Genomic DNA, 20,346 nt, shown 5'->3' on the forward strand with positions numbered 1-20,346 from the left:
AGTAATTAGGTTCAAGTGTGAAGAAAATAGGGGAGGTTCAATGCCTTAGATTGCGGTGGAGTGATGATAGAAATTTAGGAATAATTGGAAAGTGAAAGCCTTGAATTCAACTTTTTCTCTCAATTCTCTGGTGGCTAGAATTCCAAAGGTTCCCAAGAATACACTGCTTGTTGGAAGTGGCTGGAACCCTGGGGTAACCAACTTGAATGAGCAAATATCACAACCAAGGCTGGATCCTTTCTTAGGTTGTTGGGCACTGAATCTTTGTTTTCTGACTTTGTTCTTGTGTGGAAGTATTTGGAATACTGCTGTTGGCTTGGTAGTATGGAGTTTGCCAAGTCTTGACAAATTCTACTTCCACAATATCTCTCAAATATACTTCCTTCTTTCAACCCACACTACTAATACTATGGTTTTGAGCCACAGTTCCTCTAACTTAGACTATTTCAATAACTTCTTGGTTAGTTTCCCTGTTGCCTTTCTCTATATTCTCTAATCTATCTATCACACAGATGCCAAAATTGTCTTTCTAAGGCACAGATCTGGCCATGTTTCTTCCTAGATCAAAAAATTCCAGTGACTCCCAAAGGCTTCTAGTATAAAATGAAGCTGCCTGAGCCTGGTATTTAGAGTCTCCCATAGTCTGGCTCCAACCTACCTTCCTTCTGTCTAGTTCTCTATGGATATATATGTCAGAGAGATCCTGTAGCCTTAGCAGTTTTTAATCAGAAGTTGTGGGGCCCTGACAGCAGCTGTCTGTAACTTCTAGGGCAATTTGAAGCAGTTTCTTCTTTTGGTTTCAAAATCACTGTATTTTAAAAAAAAACAACATTAAATTAGATTATACATTTCCTTTCACAGATAGCTGAGAGCTGACTCTGCCTTGGAAATGAGGAACTACACATTCGTGACTGAGTTCATCCTGCTGGGAATCCCTGAGACAGCAGGGCTAGAGACAGTGCTCTTTGTTCTCTTCTTGTCTTTGTACATATGCACACTGTCAGGGAATGTGCTCATCCTCATGGCCATCATTTCTTCCTCTCGTCTTCGTACCCCTATGTATTTCTTCCTGGGAAACCTGTCTATATTTGACATGGGATTCTCCTCAGTGACCTCACCCAAAATGTTGTACTATCTTTCTGGTCAGTCAGCAGCCATCTCTTCCCAAGGATGTATAACCCAATTGTTCTTCTACCATTTCTTGGGATGCACTGAGGGCTTCCTGTATACTGTAATGGCATATGATCGTTTTGTTGCCATCTGTCACCCTCTACGCTACACAGTTATCATGAGTCATAGGGTGTGCTCTATCCTAGCAACAAGCACCTGGATGGGTGGTTGTGTTCATGCTACTATCCTGACCTGCCTTACTTTCCAGTTACCTTATTGTGAACATAACCAAGTAGGATACTATTTCTGTGACATTCCTGCTGTTTTACCTCTGGCCTGTGCAGACACATCTTTAGCCCAGAGGGTTAGTTTCACTAATGTTGGTCTTTTGTCTCTCATATGTCTTTCCCTCATTCTCATTTCCTATACTCGCATTGGGATCTCCATATCCAGAATACGTTCCACTGAAGGTAGACGGAGAGCCTTTCCCACCTGCAGTGCACACCTCACAGCAATCCTTTGTGCCTATGGGCCCGTCATTATCATCTACCTACAACCCACTCCTAGTGCCTTGCTTGGCTCAGTGGTTCAGATATTAAATAATCATGTGACCCCCACATTGAATCCCCTGATCTATAGTTTAAGGAATAAGGATGTGAAATTTGCCCTCAACAAAGTGTTAAATAAAATGGGACTCCTTGTTGAAAATGAGTAAACCTCTAAGTATTGATGGATAAAGCTTGAGCCCAATTCTCAAGAATGTCTTTCAAACTTTGTTAAGTAACTACAAACCATTGTAAACTATTTTATCTTTTGAGCTTGCTAATTCTTACAAAATATATTTACATGTCTATACATTTTCCCATGTTTCATAATGATTTTTTGTCCATATAATTACATATTTTAATGAGTATTTTCTTTTTATTATGAACTTAACAAACATCAAGAAACATTAACATTTCAATATACAAAAAAGTAAAGAAAAATACATATGAACTGCAAACTTATGTCATTTACAATTCTTTGAAACATATCAAAATCATACAGTAGTAACAAAACTACTGTACTTATCTGTCTGTATCCTTCTGAAATTTCTTTTGCTCTTTTTGGTATATTCTTTTTCTTTCTTTTCTTCTTCTTTTTTGATCTCTATCACTTCCCACCATCTCCTCCCTACCCCCAAATAGAAACTCTACTTTCAAGTAAGTATAATGAGGCCACAAAAATCGATATATTGGCTATGTCTCAAATGTGTTCCTCATTCTGCACCTCTAATCTGAGCCCTCACTCCTTTGAGGTAGGAAACACATTTCATCTTCAGTCTTTTGAAATCCTGATTGGTCACTGCATTTATCAGAGTTCTAAAATCTTTCAATATTGTCCTTTACATTATTTTGGTCATTGTGTAAATTGTTTTCCTAGCTCTGATTTAACTTTCCAACTGTAATAGTTACTAAACAAATGGCTGATTCTCCCTGTAAAGGAGCCACTTCTTTGTTCTTTCATCCTGTTAGAGGGAATGTAAGGGGAGAGAGATCCCCCCAAGTCTTTCAGTCAGAGGTGTATCTGCCATATCTTAGAGGTTCAAAAAAGTGAGAAGAAAGTGGAAAAATAAGAGCTCCGATAGAATACTGAAATTGCTTACTATTTCTTTCCCTTCCCCTCAATCCTTGAAGAAGAATGAAAATTGAATGGTCAGTGAAAACTATATAACATATCTGTGCCTAAGCATGCCAGTTAGAATTATTTCATTCATTAGGCATAATATTCTTTTGGTTCTACTTAATTTTTTTCTGCATCAGATAATTCAAATTTTATGTTTATAGAAATCCCTCATAATCATTTGGTGATACAATCATATTCTATTACCATCATTTGACCAATCATATCTCAATCAATAAGCACCTGTTTTTTTTTTTTTTCTAGTCACTTGTAACCACATCAACGTATGTATGTGTATGTGTTGGAGGTGGGAGGTTTCATGCATATGTATGGTGTCAAGTGGTGAAAACTCCTAACAATTGACTGGTGGAGCAGACAATGGTGAGACAATAAAGTCACTAAGAGAGATGCTACATTATTATTATTAGCAAAGAAAATCATTTATCCAAATTGTAGCAAAACAGAAATCACAGAAGGTATACATGCATAGGAGGATATATACCAGACAATACAGAAGGAAAGAACTTTCCAGTGGAAGTATGGTGACCAACTGAGAGAGAGTTCTTGATCCAACCCAAGGTTGAATTCTCTGAAATAGTAAAGCTATTGTATTTTAAAATCAAATGGGAACTAATCCATATGACATTTGAATACTTAATGTCTTCAGAGATAAGTACTTAAAGCATAGAAGCGTTAAACATCTTGTGAAATACTAAAAGGTAAAACTGAAATGATAGTGTTGATTACCCCCACCTCTTTTACACATATTAACAATTTAAATGCTCTCTGATGATGGAGAGATATTACTTTTAATAATCTGTTCACTAAGTGCTATGGTCTCAGTGCACACTTAAAACATCCATCAAATGTCATTATTTTTCACCTTCTTTTTGTTTTCTCTTTTTAAAAATTTAATGCAAAAGCATCAAATACATGGCCTGAAGGCTTCATATGCAGCCACATCCCAGATTAAAAGGTAATTGGGAGGGGCAACTAGGTGTCATAGTGAGTAGAGCACCAGCCTTGGAGTCAGGAGGACCTGAGTTCAAATGTGGCCTCAGACACTGACATATTTACTTTGTGTGTGACCTTGGGCAAGTCCCTTAACCCCAATTGCCTTGCCTTCCCCCCTCAAAAAAAAGAAAAAAGAAAAATTAATTGGGAATATTTTAAGAAATAAATAAAATAAAATAAAACATATACAATGTTCATATGTGTTTTTCTAAGTAAATATGCTTCCACAGAGATCGTTAAGCATGGTTTAGTGACAATCTCTGCCCCACCTCCCCCCACCATTCTAGGTAAGTTTGATATCACTAATCTAGTGTATGCTCAATTTTCAAAACAGTCACCTGGGATAGAGAGAGGCTAGAGGTATGTCTCTCATAATCTTAGAGGGATGGGAAAAGTGAGAGAGTCAAATGAAAAAAGAAAGCTGTGATGGAGTATTAAAATGACTTCCTATTTCTTTCCCTTCTCAGCCAGTGCAGAAGAATGAGAGTTTGCTCCCTCAGTGGAAACTAGATAATAAGACTCAGCTTCCCATGGCAATTTGATTGTATCAGTAAGATCAAGTGACAAACTTAAGAAAGAAGTCATAAAAGGCGGACAATTTTTAATGTCCCTTTCCTAATGTCATAGGCATCCAGGATACTTTGGGGAGATATAGGGAACGATCTTCACTACTTTGCTTGTGTGGCTAGCTTTCATGACAAATCAATGAAGTGTAATATAAAAAAAAAGCATAGCGAAGAGATGGCTCAGAAAGATTGTGATAGGTAAGATTTCTGCAAGTGGAGAGAGCTCTTTTTTTTCTTTTTTAACTCTACTTTTTGAGGAAGTTTAAAATTCTCACCAAAATGAATTACCACCTTGAGACTCCTTGCAGCAATCCACAGACATAAGGTGTTTTAAACAGAAAAAGTCATCCTCCTCACAGAAAAGGAGAAAAATGAGTCCAGTGGAGGTTACAGAATGAAAAAGATTCATCTGCAAAGTTGTGCCAGCCCAAGAGACACATCTTATAAGTCTGTAGACATTTTGTGTGGATGTAGGGTCTTTGTGAGCTTATTTCTGTCTCGGTCTTCCTCTTCTCTACCCAGTCTAGTCAATTCCTATGGACCTCCCCTTTCCCCTTCACCCCACTGATATTTGTAGGAGGGAGAGAGCAAGAGATGTTTGAAAAAAAATTCAATGACTTTCACTCAGTTTAGTTTCTTCTCTCGGGAGAGTTCTTTTAGTAGGTGATGTTGTGTACCCAAATTATGACATCATTTAAAAATTTGCCACTTATCTATCTGGCATCTGACATTCATTCATTCTTTTCTTCCTAAACAAAATAAAAGTGAAACTCATGTATGTTCTCAAAGAACTCTCATTCTAATGGGGGAGACAATGTGTAGGAAACTGTACAAGCAAGCTATACAAGAGATAAACTGGGAGTAATCAACAGAGGAAAGGCTTCCTATAGAAGGTAAGATTTTGGCTGAGGATCTGAAGGAATCAAAGGAAGCCAAGCCTGTCAAGTTGCTAGGATCAGGAGGCAGGGTTAAGGAGGGAGAGCATTCCAGGCAGAGGAGACAGCCTGTGGACATGCTTGAAGTTGGGAGATGGAAGGTCCTGCTCTTGTTCATAAAACACCAAGGAACACAATATCACTGCTTTGTAAAGTGTGTGTATGTGAGATACTGCAAGGAGTAAGAAGACTGAAAAGCAGGAGAGCACTAGGTTATGAAAGGCTTTAAATGCCATAAAGAGGACTTTATATTTGGTGTTGGACATGATATGGAGCCACTGGAGTGTATTAAATAGGGCAGTGACATGGTCAGATCTGCACTTCAGGAAGATCATTTTGAACAACTGAGTGGATGATGGACTGAAAAAGGGAGAGACTTGTGGCAAGGAAATAAACAAGCAGGCTATTGCAATAGTCTAGCCATGAGGTATACATGAGGGTGATGTCAGTATTCAGTAGCAGCAGAGAAGGGGATATGTATGTGAAAGATAATATGATGGTAAAATTGAAAGGCCTGAGATCCAGACCCAAGTCACAGGGCTACAGAGGAGCTCACATTCAAATGGTGCACTCAACCTGCAGGCAATGGAACAACATGGTTCAAGAGGGATAAGGTAGAAAAGGATGTCATAGTAAAGTTCCTTATGGATTGAAATAATTTCTGAAGCTACCACAGACTCTTCCACCACAGGTCTGACAATTCATACCTGAGGGAGTGATAAAATGTCACGTTGACAAATGTCAAAAGTGATTTGTCCTTTGCACCCAGGTAACCATGGTGATCCAGGCATTCTTCTCCAAGCAACCCCTACCTGGGTCATACACATAGGGCTATATGTCAGGCTGTTTCCAATGGAATGTTCACATGGATACTTTAAAGCTTATGTTATTTTCACTGAATCATAACATAAAATTGTAGTTCCTTCTAAAGATGCTCACTCACATATAGAGATGAAGACCAGCAGAGGCTCAAAACAAAGATCTGGAGTCTTAAATTTTTTCTTAATTGTATTCACCTTTACTCATTATTTGCTTTTTTCTCTCAAAGGCAACCTCCACTCCCCCATCTTGAGTGCTTTTTTCCTTTCTAATCCTTTTTTAATAGACAAATATTTTTGTTAAGAGTGACATCTAATTCATATAGACTGATTTATTTCTTTAAAAATGGCATCTATTCAGATTTTTGCCCAAATAACTCAGAACTGTTAAAAGAAAATATCATACAAACCGATTACTGAATCAAAAACAAAACAAAATGCTCACATATTTCACTCAAATTTCTTTTCCCAACCTTCTGCCGGGGCTGAGAAAAATACAGTAATGCAATGCCAATTCCTTTGAAAATCTTGTTTCTTTTTTTTACTTCTTCCTGAATTTTATTTCCCTTTTTTTAAAAAAAAATTATTTTATTTTTAATTTATGGAATAAAAAAAGCATTTCCATAACATAATGCAATACAAAAAATATGATTGCACATGAAACTGCAAATCTATTATGGACAACTTGCCATTCCATAAAGTTATGTTGTGAATTTCTTTTTTCCCTTTTTTCTTCCCCTCTCCACCTTAGAGATGGCTACCATTAAACACAAATAGATAGGTACATAGACATATATATATATATATATATATATATATATATATATAAATATATATGTATATAAAGCCATTCTATGCATACTTCTATTTATCAGTTCTTTCTCTGGATACAGACAGTGTCTTCTTTCATATGTTCTTTGTAGTTAATTTGGCTATTTATAATAGTCAAAATGACTTATTTGCTCAAAAGGTATATCATTAGTACAGATGCCAAGATCCAGTGGTCCTCCACATTACAAGAATATCGTTGTTGATATCTCCTAACTCATCAAAGCTATATGAGTAACAAATTGGGGATAGGAGGAAGCCAGAAAACTCCAAGATCCTACAACCTTAGGGAATGAGCCTAAGGGTTAGAGAGAAAGGCACATTCCAAATTCCCATCCACAGGGAAAAATGGAATAATAAGAATAATGAAGGTTTGAAGATCAATGGAGAGTGAGGGAATAGAAGGAAACATTGACAAAGAGGTTGGGGGGAAGGGAAGATCTTGGCAGCATGTCGGTAGCCAGGGAAAGGAAGGGAAAGGAAAGAAAGGGAAAGAAAGGGAAGGGAAGGGAAACAAAGGGAAGGGAAGGGAAGATATGGCAGCATCCCTCAGGGCCTACCAGCTCCTATTCTTAAAGCTTTATAAATCCTGAATGTTAAGACATGAAGTGCTAGGGTAGGGAGATCGGAAAGAGTAGATGAAAGGGATTAGCAATACAAATGGCAAGGGCTGATGATTCTATACATTACCAAAAGTATATTAGTTGGTGACTCTTAGTTCATTGAAGTAGTATGAAAGACCATTTGGTAGAATCAGTGCAGGAGGACAGAGGGGTTCAGGGCCACATAACTTGGGAAGGAAGAATGAGACTATGGATTGAAGAGCAATAGGCACTCCAGCCTTCCTGGATTCCTTTGGGGGGTGGGGTGGAAATCAGAGTACAGTGTCTGGAAAATTAAAAATGGAAGTATGAGGGCTGCAAATTATGGCCATTCAGAAGTACTCTTCTACTTATTGAAAGTATAATAATACATTCTTTATGTTTGGATTTGCCATGGGAAGTCAGTTCTTACACAAAGACTTTGCCCAACCAGAAAGAATAAAAATTCATTCCCACCTTTGCCATTACTCAAATAATGGCACTATGAATCTACAGTGCTATTGAGAGGAAGGTATTATTAACAAAGTGAATATTCATTAAGTGAGAAGATCCCACGGTTTACAACTGTACTGCAGATCTGGAATTCCCAAATTAAGTTGGAGGTCACTCCTTTCTCAGGCTCACTTTGGAGTCATTTGAATTTTTCACATTGTATTTATGATTGATAATAATTTTGGGGTGGGGATAGGGAAAGCAATAAACTTAGAGAAGAATTTGTAAACCTGTGACACTTTGAAACTTGCTTTACCAGAAAAATATCATTAGATTCTACTCCACCAGAGTGTTGTCCCTTTTCTAAAGTCTCAAAACTCCCAAGGTCTAATTGTTCACTCAGCTCAAGAGATTTATTGAGTTTGTGATGTATCCAGAGATGAGATCCCAAGGGGAAACCAAGGCTAATTATAAATTCTCCTTCTACTTCCCACCCCAAGTCCTGCAGCTATTAAGGTCTGAGAAAGAATCACTGAAGTGCATAGGAAAAGTCGGTTCTGTGTTGTCTAATTTGGTAATTTTGTCTAATAAGGAGAAGCATTCAGGGTTGCCAGCTACATACACTGGCCCTGCCTCATGGCACCTAAAATAGAAGGCATTGATAGAAAAATTTGCATCTTCCCTTCATGAGAGACTTGAAAAAAGGAAGAAAGAGTTCTCATCCCCAGTCAACTATATTCTCTCTTGGACATATATGTTCACTTAATTTTACTCTCTCACTGCTTTTCATGGTGAGAACATAATGGGAAATCATAGGTTGGGTGAGGCTATTAAATGACTCCCAAGGTTAGGAGCTAAATTTCTATAAGAATCTCCAGAACAGGAAATTCAAGGAGAAAAGTATATTGGACTATTGGTGTCTGGGAACAGTTGGCTGTGTTCCTTGAACCTGTAGAGTTCAGCAGTTTTTACTTAGCTACACAGACACAAAAAGTGAAGACTCAAAAGACTGTATCATACTTCATTAAGGAATCACCTCAACTTCTTCTGTGAGGAAATCTTTGTTGATCATGGAAAAGCCAGTGACAGGCTGTGTCCTTGTCTTGGGGTTATGATGCCCTGGGTCCAAATCTTACCTCTGATACATAAGCTCTGCAACTATCCGCAAGTCACTTATCCTCTTTGAGACTCTATTTCCTTATTTGTAAATAGTCATAATAATACATATGGTACCTACCTAATAGGGTTGTTGAGAGGTTCAATGAGATCATGCAGGGAAAGTGTTTTACAAACATTAAGTCCTATATATGCCTGTTATCATGATCATTAACCATATTGTGATAGAGGAGTCGATACCTGAAGCAGTGTTTATTGGAAATTTTTGAAAATTTTGGTCCCAGGGTCAATCCTCCAAGTTCATGTTTGGACTTAAATTTCTGAGTGTGCTACCTGATAAATGAGGAGCATCTTTGTACCCCTGTGAGGATTACTTTCATGTCAAGATATGGAAATGATTTTCTACTTAGTGACAGCATATTCTACACAACTGAGGTCCCCATTCAGTCTATGCCTTGGCTGTGACTTTCACACAGTCACTGTCAAAGTTGCTCTAATGCCTATGATCTTTTAATTTCTTAGCAGGCGGCCAGGATTGATGACCTCATTCAGGAATGATAAAGGAAACCAGCATAAAATAAGAACAAGGATCCAAGACTGGTGGGTTCATTTTGACATTTCTTTTTGGCTTTTATCATTTTTTATGATGGATATTTTTTGTTCTCCAATTTTAAATGCTTATTGAATAGTATTCCTTTGATTAATAGCAGGAATTTCATTCCATTCACTTTTTTAGAAGTCATAATTTTATATACCTTTGAGCTCCATTTTACTTGCAATCATGGTGACTGAAAGTTGAGGGTGATAGTCTCAGGTAAAAAAAGGTCAGACTTTCTTCCAGTGCGTGATAATCTTCCCAGTTGTTGTACTAAAAAAGTTTTCAATAAAAAATATAAATTGATGATAGAAGATGAATTTGTATCATTCTAAACTGACTCACCCTTTGTATTTGATATCTGTACTCAGCATCTGCTTTCTTCTGTCTTCCCCAGGTCTGACTCTCCTATGAACATAAAGAACTACACAGAGGTGACTGAGTTTATCCTCCTGGGAATCCCTCATACAGAAGGCCTGGAGACTATGCTCTTTGTCATCTTCTTATTCATCTACATCTTCACCCTGCTGGGGAACTTCCTCATCCTCTTGGCCATCATCTCTTCCTCTCACCTTCACACACCCATGTATTTCTTCTTGGGTCTCTTATCTACTTTTGATATATTTTTTCCTTCAGTGAATTCTCCTAAAATGCTGGTCTTTCTCTCTGGAAATAGTCGAGTCATGTCTTATAAAGGATGTGCCTCCCAGCTCTTCTTCTACCATTTTGTAGGATGTGCAGAGGGCATTTTATACTCTGTGATGTCCTATGACCGTTTTGTTGCCATCTGTCATCCACTGCGCTACACAGTCATCATGAACCCCAGATTTTGTGCTGTCCTAGCCACATGTACCTCAATGATAGGTTGTATCCATGCCACTATACTGACATCACTCACCTTCCAGTTGCCTTACTGTGGCCCCAGTGAAATAGACTATTACTTCTGTGACATCCCCGTCATCCTACCTTTGGCCTGTGCTGACAGCTCACTGGCCCAAAGGGTGGGTTTCACTAATGTTGGCCTTTTGGCTTTAATGTTATTTTTCACTATTCTTGTTTCCTACACCCACATTGCGATAGCCATTTTGAGGATCCGTTCAACTGCAGGGAGGAGCAAAGCTTTCTCTACCTCTAGTGCCCACCTCATTGCCATCATGTGTGCCTATGGACCAGTTATCATTATCTATTTTCAGTCCACACCCAACCCTTTGCTTAGTGCTGTGGTTCAAATTTTGAATAACATTGTCTCACCTATGCTGAACTCTTTAATTTATTCTCTGAGAAACAAGGAAGTAAAAAGAGCCTTGAAAAGTGTTTTGTGTGGGACAGGACTAACTACAGAGGCCTAAATAAGGAGGCCTCAATCTCACTGGTCAGTCTCTGTTTCCATCTTTGGATGGAAACTGTTGATCAGATTCCTTTCCTTCAGCGAATGGTCAACATGTCTGTGCCCTCTCTGTGTGTCATTCTGTCTGTTCTGTATGGTGCACGCAACCAGAAAGTAGGACAACATGAGAAAAAAATAGTTGAGTTGTTTTTTTTCTCTTAAAGGCCTTTTTCTGTTGGGATTCCCTTTCCATTGCAGAGTTCATGAAGTGTCTGTGAGTAGGAAGGCTTCACTAGTTTATTACTTCTTTGAAATCATTATCTTAGGAGAAACTCATCTTTGAACATACCTGTGTTTCTCATGGTAGCAATTTTGAAGAGTGTTTCTTTGGGGGAAGTAAGGGACAGTTTAGGCATATGATTTCATTGGTGTAGAGAGGTACAAAAGAGCTCCCCTTTTCCCACTTTTAAATCACCAAACCCATTGACAATATCTCCCATTCATTGCTCCTTTACTCTAGTCTCTGACGCAAAGTTGACAGCCTATCTTAATTTTCAAATTTCTACTTTGTTTCAGTTCTAGTTTTATTCTCTTAGAAAAAAATCCATGAAATCTCTCCTAGATATGTTCTGCATTCTATCCCACACCTTTAGTCTTTTCTTCTTCCACACCTTTAGCAATCTCCTGTTTACATTCACTTTCAGGGAGTAAGTATTATAAAAAGCACTGCCAGGGAATGTTATTTGCTGTATGTGTCCTAATCCAGAGGTATTCTGGTAGATGTTTAACAACTGGCCCTATGGGAAAAAATGTACTCAAGACAAATATTTTCTCTATCACTTTCCTAAGTCTAGACAATCAACCAAACAATAAACCAAGCCCTAATTTGTGGCATCTGTCAATTTCCAAGGTCAGAAAGCCTCTTTTTGAACATGAACCTGAGCAAGAATCCTCTCTATCACATTTCTGACATGAAGCCTTTGCTTGAAAAATTTGAATGCAAGGAAACCTACTGTTTTCCAAGATAGCCAATTGCTTTTTTTTATAGCTCTGATTGTGAATGAAGTTTTCATTTATACCAAACTACTATCTGTGTCTCTGAAATTTCTATCCATTCTTCCTAGTTCTTCTGTCTACGGTCAAATAGAACAATAATTTCCCATTGTTGGATGTACTCCCTTTTCATATTTATGTATTAGTATTTCTAACTTCCTTTAAGATTCAACTTACATAATCTCTCTCATGTAAGGTCCTTGCTGTTCTTCCATATCTACCAGAGATGTGCTATAATCAGCTTGGACTGAAGAACTAATAGCTAAATTTTTCGTGTGAGCATTTACACCTTAGAAATAATCAAATGCTACAAATCAGAGCTTGATTTATTGTTTCGTTGATTGTCTAGACTTAAGAGAGTGATAAAGAAAATCTTACTAATCCTGATTGAACTAAAATGTTGTGAAGGGAATTATGATTTTTATAATTGATATGATATGTGTAATGAATATACTAATAGATTAGATTTTTTCAGAATTGCCTATGTCAGTTTATGAGTCGGATTCACAATACAGCTTGAACTGATCTATCAAACTTTGACAAGGCTCACAATCACTGTCATTCTTCTCCCTGTGTACCTGAGGTGAAGAGAATCAAAGATTATAGAACCTGTTCCTGTCACAGAACTATGGTCCTGTGACCCACCAAGTAATGACCCCAAAGACTCGAGCAATTTATTTTCCTCAGGACTCCAGAATTGTTGTATTGTCTTCCATTTGTGGATTTGTTGTGGGAAACTACTCTGTAGGAACAATTATTTGTAGTCTACCTTACCCCCTACCCTCCCACTTGTGATTTTTGAATTTACTCTCTGTCTTCACTTCAGCAAGTTGGAATACTGAGCAGGAGAATTCCCATTTGCAAATCTGTTCCTCTTAATGAAGCTAATTAATTAAATGGCTACCTGGTTACTGGCACTTTGTCTCTGATCTGCTCTTTTGTTATTCTCTGGTTAGAGGCTAACACATTAAAATCTTGTTAGCAGTGTCATGTATACAGGTATATGTGAATACACACTCCCTCACAGACACATATTCAGAGAGGTGGTTGGTAAACATTTATCAGCATACCCTTGGATATCTCCCTCCTGAAATAAAATTATATTTATTTGGTATATATTCTATTTACTTATTAGCATGTATTGTTTATTCTTCAGTAGAATGTAAGCCCCTTGAGTGTAAGAAATATTTTGTTTTGTCTTTGTACCTTTCAGTGTCTAATGATGTACTTTGTTCATAATAAGTGCTTAATAAATGTTCGTTGAGTTTAATTGAATCTTCTTCTAACCATCGTCACTTTAGCTAGCATTTATAGAACAATTCAAGGCTTACAAAGCACTTTACAAATATTATCTTGTCCAATCATCATAACATCATAACAACCCTGGGAGATATTTTATAGAAGAGGACATGGAGACAGACAGAAGTTGTGACTTGTGACTGTGTTGTCACACAGCTGGTCAATGTCTGAGACTGGATATGAATTCAAGTCTTCATGACTATAGATCCAACAGTCTATCTTCTGTACCATGTAGCTAGTCATGGCCCTTGAACCTTATCCTCTGTCCTTCTGACTTCCATAGTAGCAGATCCTCAACAGCCTTGACTGTATTTTTGAGTTATCCCTATAGCACGGTAGCATCATGCTCCAGACCTTTCCATTTGATCCTGTGGGGGCCTAGATTTACCCCCAGGTTTCACACACAGTCTCCCTATCTATCTTGGGCTGTGATTCAATTCAATTTAGTAAACATTAATCTCTTACTATGTACTAAGCACTGGGGATACACACACACAGAAACAGACACATACACATACACATATACATATGCATATGTATATGTGAGTGTATATGTATATGTATATCTACATCTATATCTATATCTATATTTATATCTATTTTCATTGACCTTTGTCCTGCATGTTTGGAGTATAGTCTCTTCTCATTTGCGTCTCTTAAAATCTTAACCTTCCTTCTAGTCTGTACTCATCACCTTTTCAAAAAAAATATTTTGTATTCATGGGATAAAACAAGCATTTCCATAACATAGTATAACAAAAAAGATTCTTGCACATGAAACTGCAAATCTCTTATGTACAATTTGCTATTCCTTTTAAATATGCAGCAATGTTATCATGTTATTTTTTTCTTTCTTCCCTCCCAGGTCTTCCTATAGATGGCTTCCATCAGACACAAATAGGTACATATACATACATACACATAAATACATACATACATACATATATATGTAATTATTCTATACAAACTTCTATTTATCAGTTCTTTCTCTGGATGCAGATAGCATCTTTCTTCATATGTCCTTATAGTTAATTTGGGTGTTTATAATAATCAAAATAAATGATGTCCTCAAAGTCATTCTTGAAACAATATTGCTGTTACTGTATACAATATTCTCTTAGTTATGGTCATTTCTCTCCATTATTTTGTGGAAATATTTCCTTGTGTTTTCTAAGATCATTGAATTCATTATTTCTTACATCACAGTAAGTATTCCATCACAATCACATACTACTACTTATTCAGCAATTCCCCAATTAATGGGCACCCCTGCAATTTCCAGTAGTTTGCCACCACAAATGCTATAAACATTTTGGAACATGTAGGTTCTTTTCCTTTTTACCTAATTGTTTCTGGAAATAGACCATTCCACCAACAATGAGTTAGTGTCCCGATTTTTCCACATTCCCTCCAATATTTGTCACTTTCCCCTTGTATAATTTTAGGCAATCTGGTAGGTATAAAAATAATATATCAAGGTTGTTTTAATTTGTATTTCTTTAATCAATAATGATTTAGAGCATTTTTTAATCTGACTATAAATTGTTTTGATTTTTTCATTGGAAATTCTTATCCTTTGAACGTTTATCAATTGGTGAATGACTTATATTCTCACAGATTTGACAAAGTTCTTTATGTATTTGAGATATGAGACCTTTATGTGAGAAATCATCTATAATTTTCCCCCAATTTTCTACTTTCCTTTTGACCTTTGCTACATATGTTGTATTTGCACAAAACCTTTTTAATTAAATGTAATCAAAATGATCCATTTTACAGCTAGCTTTGCTCTGTCTCTTGTTTATGTATAGCTTGTTCACCTATCCATAAATCTGGTAAGTACTAGTTCTAGTTTTCTTATAATATTTCTCTTCATATGTAGATCATGTATCCATTTTGAGTTTATCTTGGTAAATGGTGTAAGATATTGGTCTGTGCCCAGTTTCTGCCATATTGCTTTCCAGCTTTCCCATCAATATTTACCAAACAATGAATTCTTATCTCAAAACCTGAAGCCTTTACACTTGTCAAATAAAAGATCATTATGTTTATTTGCTGCTATAAATTGTTTTTCTGCTCTCTTCCATTGATCTACATTTTTATTTCATAGAAAAAAATCAGAAAGTCTTGATAATTACTGCCTTATAATATAGTTTAAGATCCGATATTGTTAAACTTCTTTCCTTTACATTTCTTTTTGTTATTTCCTTAGATATTTTTCACTTTTCTTCCAAATGATTTTGTTATTTCTTTCTAATTCAGTAAAATGATTTTTTTTGGTAATTAAATTGGGATAACATTGAATATATCAATCAGTTTGTTAAAATTTCATTTTTATTATATTGACCCTGCCTACCCATAAATGCTTAATATTTCTCCAATTATTTAAATCTGGTTTTATTTTTATGAAAAGTTTTTTTTATAATTTTGTTTGTATAGTTTTGTTTTGATAGGCATACTTCCACGTATTTTAAACTGCCTAGAGTTATTTTCAATGAGGTATTTTTTTTACTCTCTTTGCAGAGTTTTGTTAGTGACGTAAATGAAAGGTGATGATTTATGTCAATTTGCTTTATATCGTGCTACTTTGATAAAATTACTAATTGTTTTAACTAACTCTTCAGTTAAGTCTTTGGCATTTTTCAAGTATATCATCTTATCATTTGCAAAAAGAGATAGTTTTGTTACCTCATTCCATATCCTGATTCTTTCTATTTCTTTTTCTTCTCTTATTTCTATTGCTAGGATTTTCAATACAATACAGAATAATATTGGTGACAGTTGGCACTAGGTTTCATACCAGATCTTACTGGGAAGATTTCTAGCTTAACCCCATTAAAAATAATGTTTGCCGATGGTTTTACCTAAATGCTTTCTATCAATTTAAAGAAACATCCATTTATACCAACACTTTCAAGTGTTTTTAATAGAAATGAGTATTGAATTTTGTTAAAAAGCTTTTTCTGCATCTATTGATATAATCATATGATTTCTTAAAATTTTTATGATTTATATAATGAATTATGTTAATACTCTTCCTTATGTTAAACCATCCCTACATTCCTGGTATAAATCCCATTTGATCATAATGTAGAATTTTTGGAACATATTGTTGTAATCTTTTAAATTTTTTTTTTATTCAGGATTTTTGCAACCATATTCATTAATGAAATTGGCCTATAGTGTTTTTTCTCTGTTTTCCCTCTTCCTGGTTTAGGTATCAGTACATAAAAGCAGTTTGGTACTATGCCTTCTTGACCTATTATTCCAAATAATTTATTTACTATTAGAATTAGTTGATCTTTAAATGTTTCATAGAATTCACTTATCAATCCTTCTGGTTCCAGTGCTTTTCTCTTAAAAGCTCATTTATGGCCTGTTCAATTTCTTCTAAAATAAATCTAGTTAGATATTCTATTTCCTCTTCTGAAAATCTTGGCAATGTATATTTTTGTAATTATCCTTCCATTTCACTTAAATTATTAAACTTATTGGCATATAATTGGGTGATTTAAGCTACCACACCTTAAAGACAGTATTTCCTGATTCTCATAAATGTTCATTTCTCTACATTACACAGTGGACATAGCTCTGGGTCTGGAGTCAAGAGCACCTGATTTCAAATCCAGCCTCACACACTTTCTAGCTTTTGTGACCCTGTGCAGGTCACTTAACTTCTGTCTGCCTCTGTTACCTTAACTATAAAATGTGTGTAATGATAGTACACACCTCCCCAGATTGTTGTGAGGATCTAATGATTTAATATTTGAAAAATGATTAGCACAGTTGTATGTACCATATAAACACTTGCTTCCTTTTGCTCCCCCTAACATTACCTTGTTTATTTAACCATTTAAATGTGTATTCCCAAGCAGGATATAAGCTTCTTGAGAGTAAAAATTGTTTTGTTGTTGTTGTTCTTTGTGTTTCCAGTGCCTAGCATTTTCTGTCATGTTTTGTCTTTAATATCACTTGTGCAGAGAAATCCTGGTAAGGAAACTTTTCCATAGCTCATCTATAATATATAGCCTTGGAAAGCTGCCTGGGGCACTGAAAAGTGAAACAACTTGTCCAGAGTTACACAACTGGTCAAAAACACAATTGGAACCAGGGTTTTCTTGATTCAAGGCTGGCATTCTATGACACCTCCCATTTTTTATGGTACTTTAAGGTTTACAAAGCATTTTCCTATCTCTTGTACCAGTGTGGCCAAACTCAAATAATTCCCTGCACATCAGATATTGACTTCAAAACCCATAAATTAACATTATCTACATTGTATTTTTATTTATTTTTCTTAACATTTCTCAACTGGGGCCCAGGAGACAAGTCTGACACCTCTGCACCATGATGACATAGAATGTTTTATATGTTTAATATATGCTTGTTGATCTTAAGGAATGATGAAGGAGTTTTTTTGGGGGAGAGAGTTCTCTCTTTGTGAAATTAGAGAAAGGAGAGGAGAAATATTATTCTGAATTTAGTTTTGAATAATTTTTGTTTAGTATTTTATTTTTCCCCAATTCCATGCAAAATAATTTTTTAACATTAATTTTTCAAATTTTGAGTTTTAAATGATCTCCCTTCCTCCTTCCCCTCATTGAGGTGGCAAGCAATTCGATATAGGTTATACATGTGTAGTCATGCAAAATACATTTCAATATTAGTCATGTTGTGAAAGAAAACATAGATAAAAAACTCAAAAAAATAAATTTAAAAAGGTATGCTTCAATCTTTATTCAAACACCATCAACTCTTTCTCAGGGGATAGATAGCATTTTTCACATAAGTCCTTCAGAGTTGTCTTGGATCGTTGTATTGCTGAGAATAGCTAAGTCATTGTCAGATGATCATCTTGCAATATTACTGTTACTTTGTACACAGTACATGTCACTTTGCATAAGCTTCTGTAAGTCTTCCCAGGTTTTTCTGAGAATATTCTGCTCATCATTTCTTATAGCACAATAATATTCCACAGTTTGTTCAGCTCTTTATGGCCCAATTGATAGGCATCCCCTCAATTTCCAATTCTTTGCCATCAGAAAAGGGCTGCTTTAAATATTTTTGTACAAATATGTCCTTCTCATTTTTGTTTTAATCTCTTTTTGGATACAAACCCAATAGTGGTATTGCTAAGTCAACAGATATGCATGGTTTTATAGCCCTTTGGGCATAGTTCCAAAATGCTCTACAGAATGGTTTTATCAGTTGAATAATGTTTGATAGCAATAAAGATTGGGGGGAAGGTCAGGGCAACCCTTCCCAATCATTTATTTACAAATCCCCACTCTCTCCCTCTCAGACATAATTAAGGAATTTTTGCTCTCCAGACAAGTAGCTCAAAGTATGACCTAAAGAAATACACAGGGAGGGGGAATAGAGAGATACAGATTTTGGACACCAAAATGAGGCCAATGCTTGGGAGTCAACTCTGGGAAGAAAGAACAGGAAGAAGTAAGAGTTCATCTGAACTTATCATGGGACATTATACAATTTCAATTAACACTTAGTAAGTAGGTGCTAATTTCAATTACTACTTAATAAGCAGGTGCTAATGTCAATTCTTACATTCATTGCTAAAGAGATGAAAGTTCTTTCAGTAGCCACTTTAACCAATGGCAAAGCTCCTATCTCCTCTCCTTAGTTATGGCTCTATATCCCCTTACTAAAGTAAAATGAAAGTCTAGTTGAAAACTCTTTATCATCAAAAGAGCATCAATGGAAAAATACAAAGTCTTCTTTAAAAAAATTAAATTTTGCCAAAGTATGCCATATTTGATATTTAGATATTAAAATGAATTCACTTAAAAATAAAGTACCAAAGAAAGAAGTTTAGGTTAAACAAAGTATACAGTTATCTTATTTTTTTGCCTAGATAAATTCTCAGAATTGTGTTTACTCATTCATAATTTTCATCTCTAAGTGAGATATATAATCATATGACAGTTTGAAATTTAAAACTTTTCTTTTGAAAAATCCATAATATAACAATTGATTGATCCATAATAGGGAACTTGACACAAAATACTAGAAATTTAGGAAGGGGGATTTGTAGGCAGTTGTAATATTCATTGTATTCCCTTTTAGTACCTTAACTTAGTCCACCCCAGCTGCATCCCCAATAATATTATCCTTATTCCAAACACTCTCCATGATACTGTGGTAGCAATTTGGATTTGAAGATCTTTCCTACCCATTAATATAACATGTGACCTGCTTACATCAGAGGAAGCCTAAGTTATATGTGGTAGGAGGAGCTTCCTGACAGGAAAAGGAATTTATGTCACAGGAAGTGCAGAGAGAGAGAAAGAGAGAGCAGTTATGGCTGCTAATGGCCTACTCGTGATTGTTAGAACTGAACAGGCTGACTTAGCTGTACTGTGAGTTTGTCTTTGGGAAGACTCCAGCAGGGAGTCAGAGAGGTTTTGGGATGGCAAAGCTCCATGCTGTGATATGGTGTTTTAAGTTCCTTGTTGTTATGATGAAGTGGGCTAACTGGCTGTGGAAGCTGAACATTTGCTTATGGGATATGATTCTCTGGTGTCTGAATAAATGTTATAGTTCTTTTACCTTCCATATGGAGAGTCTCTCATACTTTGTGATACAGAACTACATAGGCATATTCATGATTATCGTCGATGTTGTGTTTATTGACTTACTGATACAGATACCCACATCATCTATACCAATTCTTGACAAAATAGACAAGTTGAATAGAGCCTACTCTAGAGTTGTCAGTCAAATGTACATTACCAATTTTTTCTTATTTATACACACCACTCTATCCACCTGAACCTTATTTCATGCCACAGAGGATAATGACTCAGTAAAGATAAGGTTCAAATGTCTGAATAGCAGTGCGAGAAAAGGATAAAAAACAAATCAGAGCTAGAAGGACCTCTGAGGTCATCCACTCCAATTGCCTCTTTTTCCAGTAGGAAAACTGAGACTCAGAGAGATTAAATAAGTTAGTGCTCAGAGTGACAAGT

The 20,346-nt window shown here is 36.0% G+C and overlaps 2 protein-coding genes across 2 annotated transcripts; both read left to right on the forward strand.

Annotated features, from left to right (window-relative positions):
- The first annotated feature begins 886 nt into the window (after positions 1-886).
- LOC118839090 (putative olfactory receptor 10D4) lies at positions 887-1,825 on the forward strand. The gene has a single exon (XM_036746526.1). It carries the CDS (start codon positions 890-892, stop codon positions 1,823-1,825), a length of 936 nt encoding a protein of 311 aa, XP_036602421.1. The 5' UTR covers positions 887-889.
- Positions 1,826-10,088: 8,263 nt separating this feature from the next.
- Positions 10,089-11,027, forward strand: LOC118836981 (olfactory receptor 148-like). Its single transcript, XM_036744042.1, has one exon. It carries the CDS (start codon positions 10,089-10,091, stop codon positions 11,025-11,027), a length of 939 nt encoding a protein of 312 aa, XP_036599937.1.
- The last annotated feature ends 9,319 nt before the right edge of the window (positions 11,028-20,346 follow it).

Source organism: Trichosurus vulpecula, chromosome 2 (assembly GCF_011100635.1).
Source record: "Trichosurus vulpecula isolate mTriVul1 chromosome 2, mTriVul1.pri, whole genome shotgun sequence".
NCBI lineage: Eukaryota > Metazoa > Chordata > Mammalia > Diprotodontia > Phalangeridae > Trichosurus > Trichosurus vulpecula.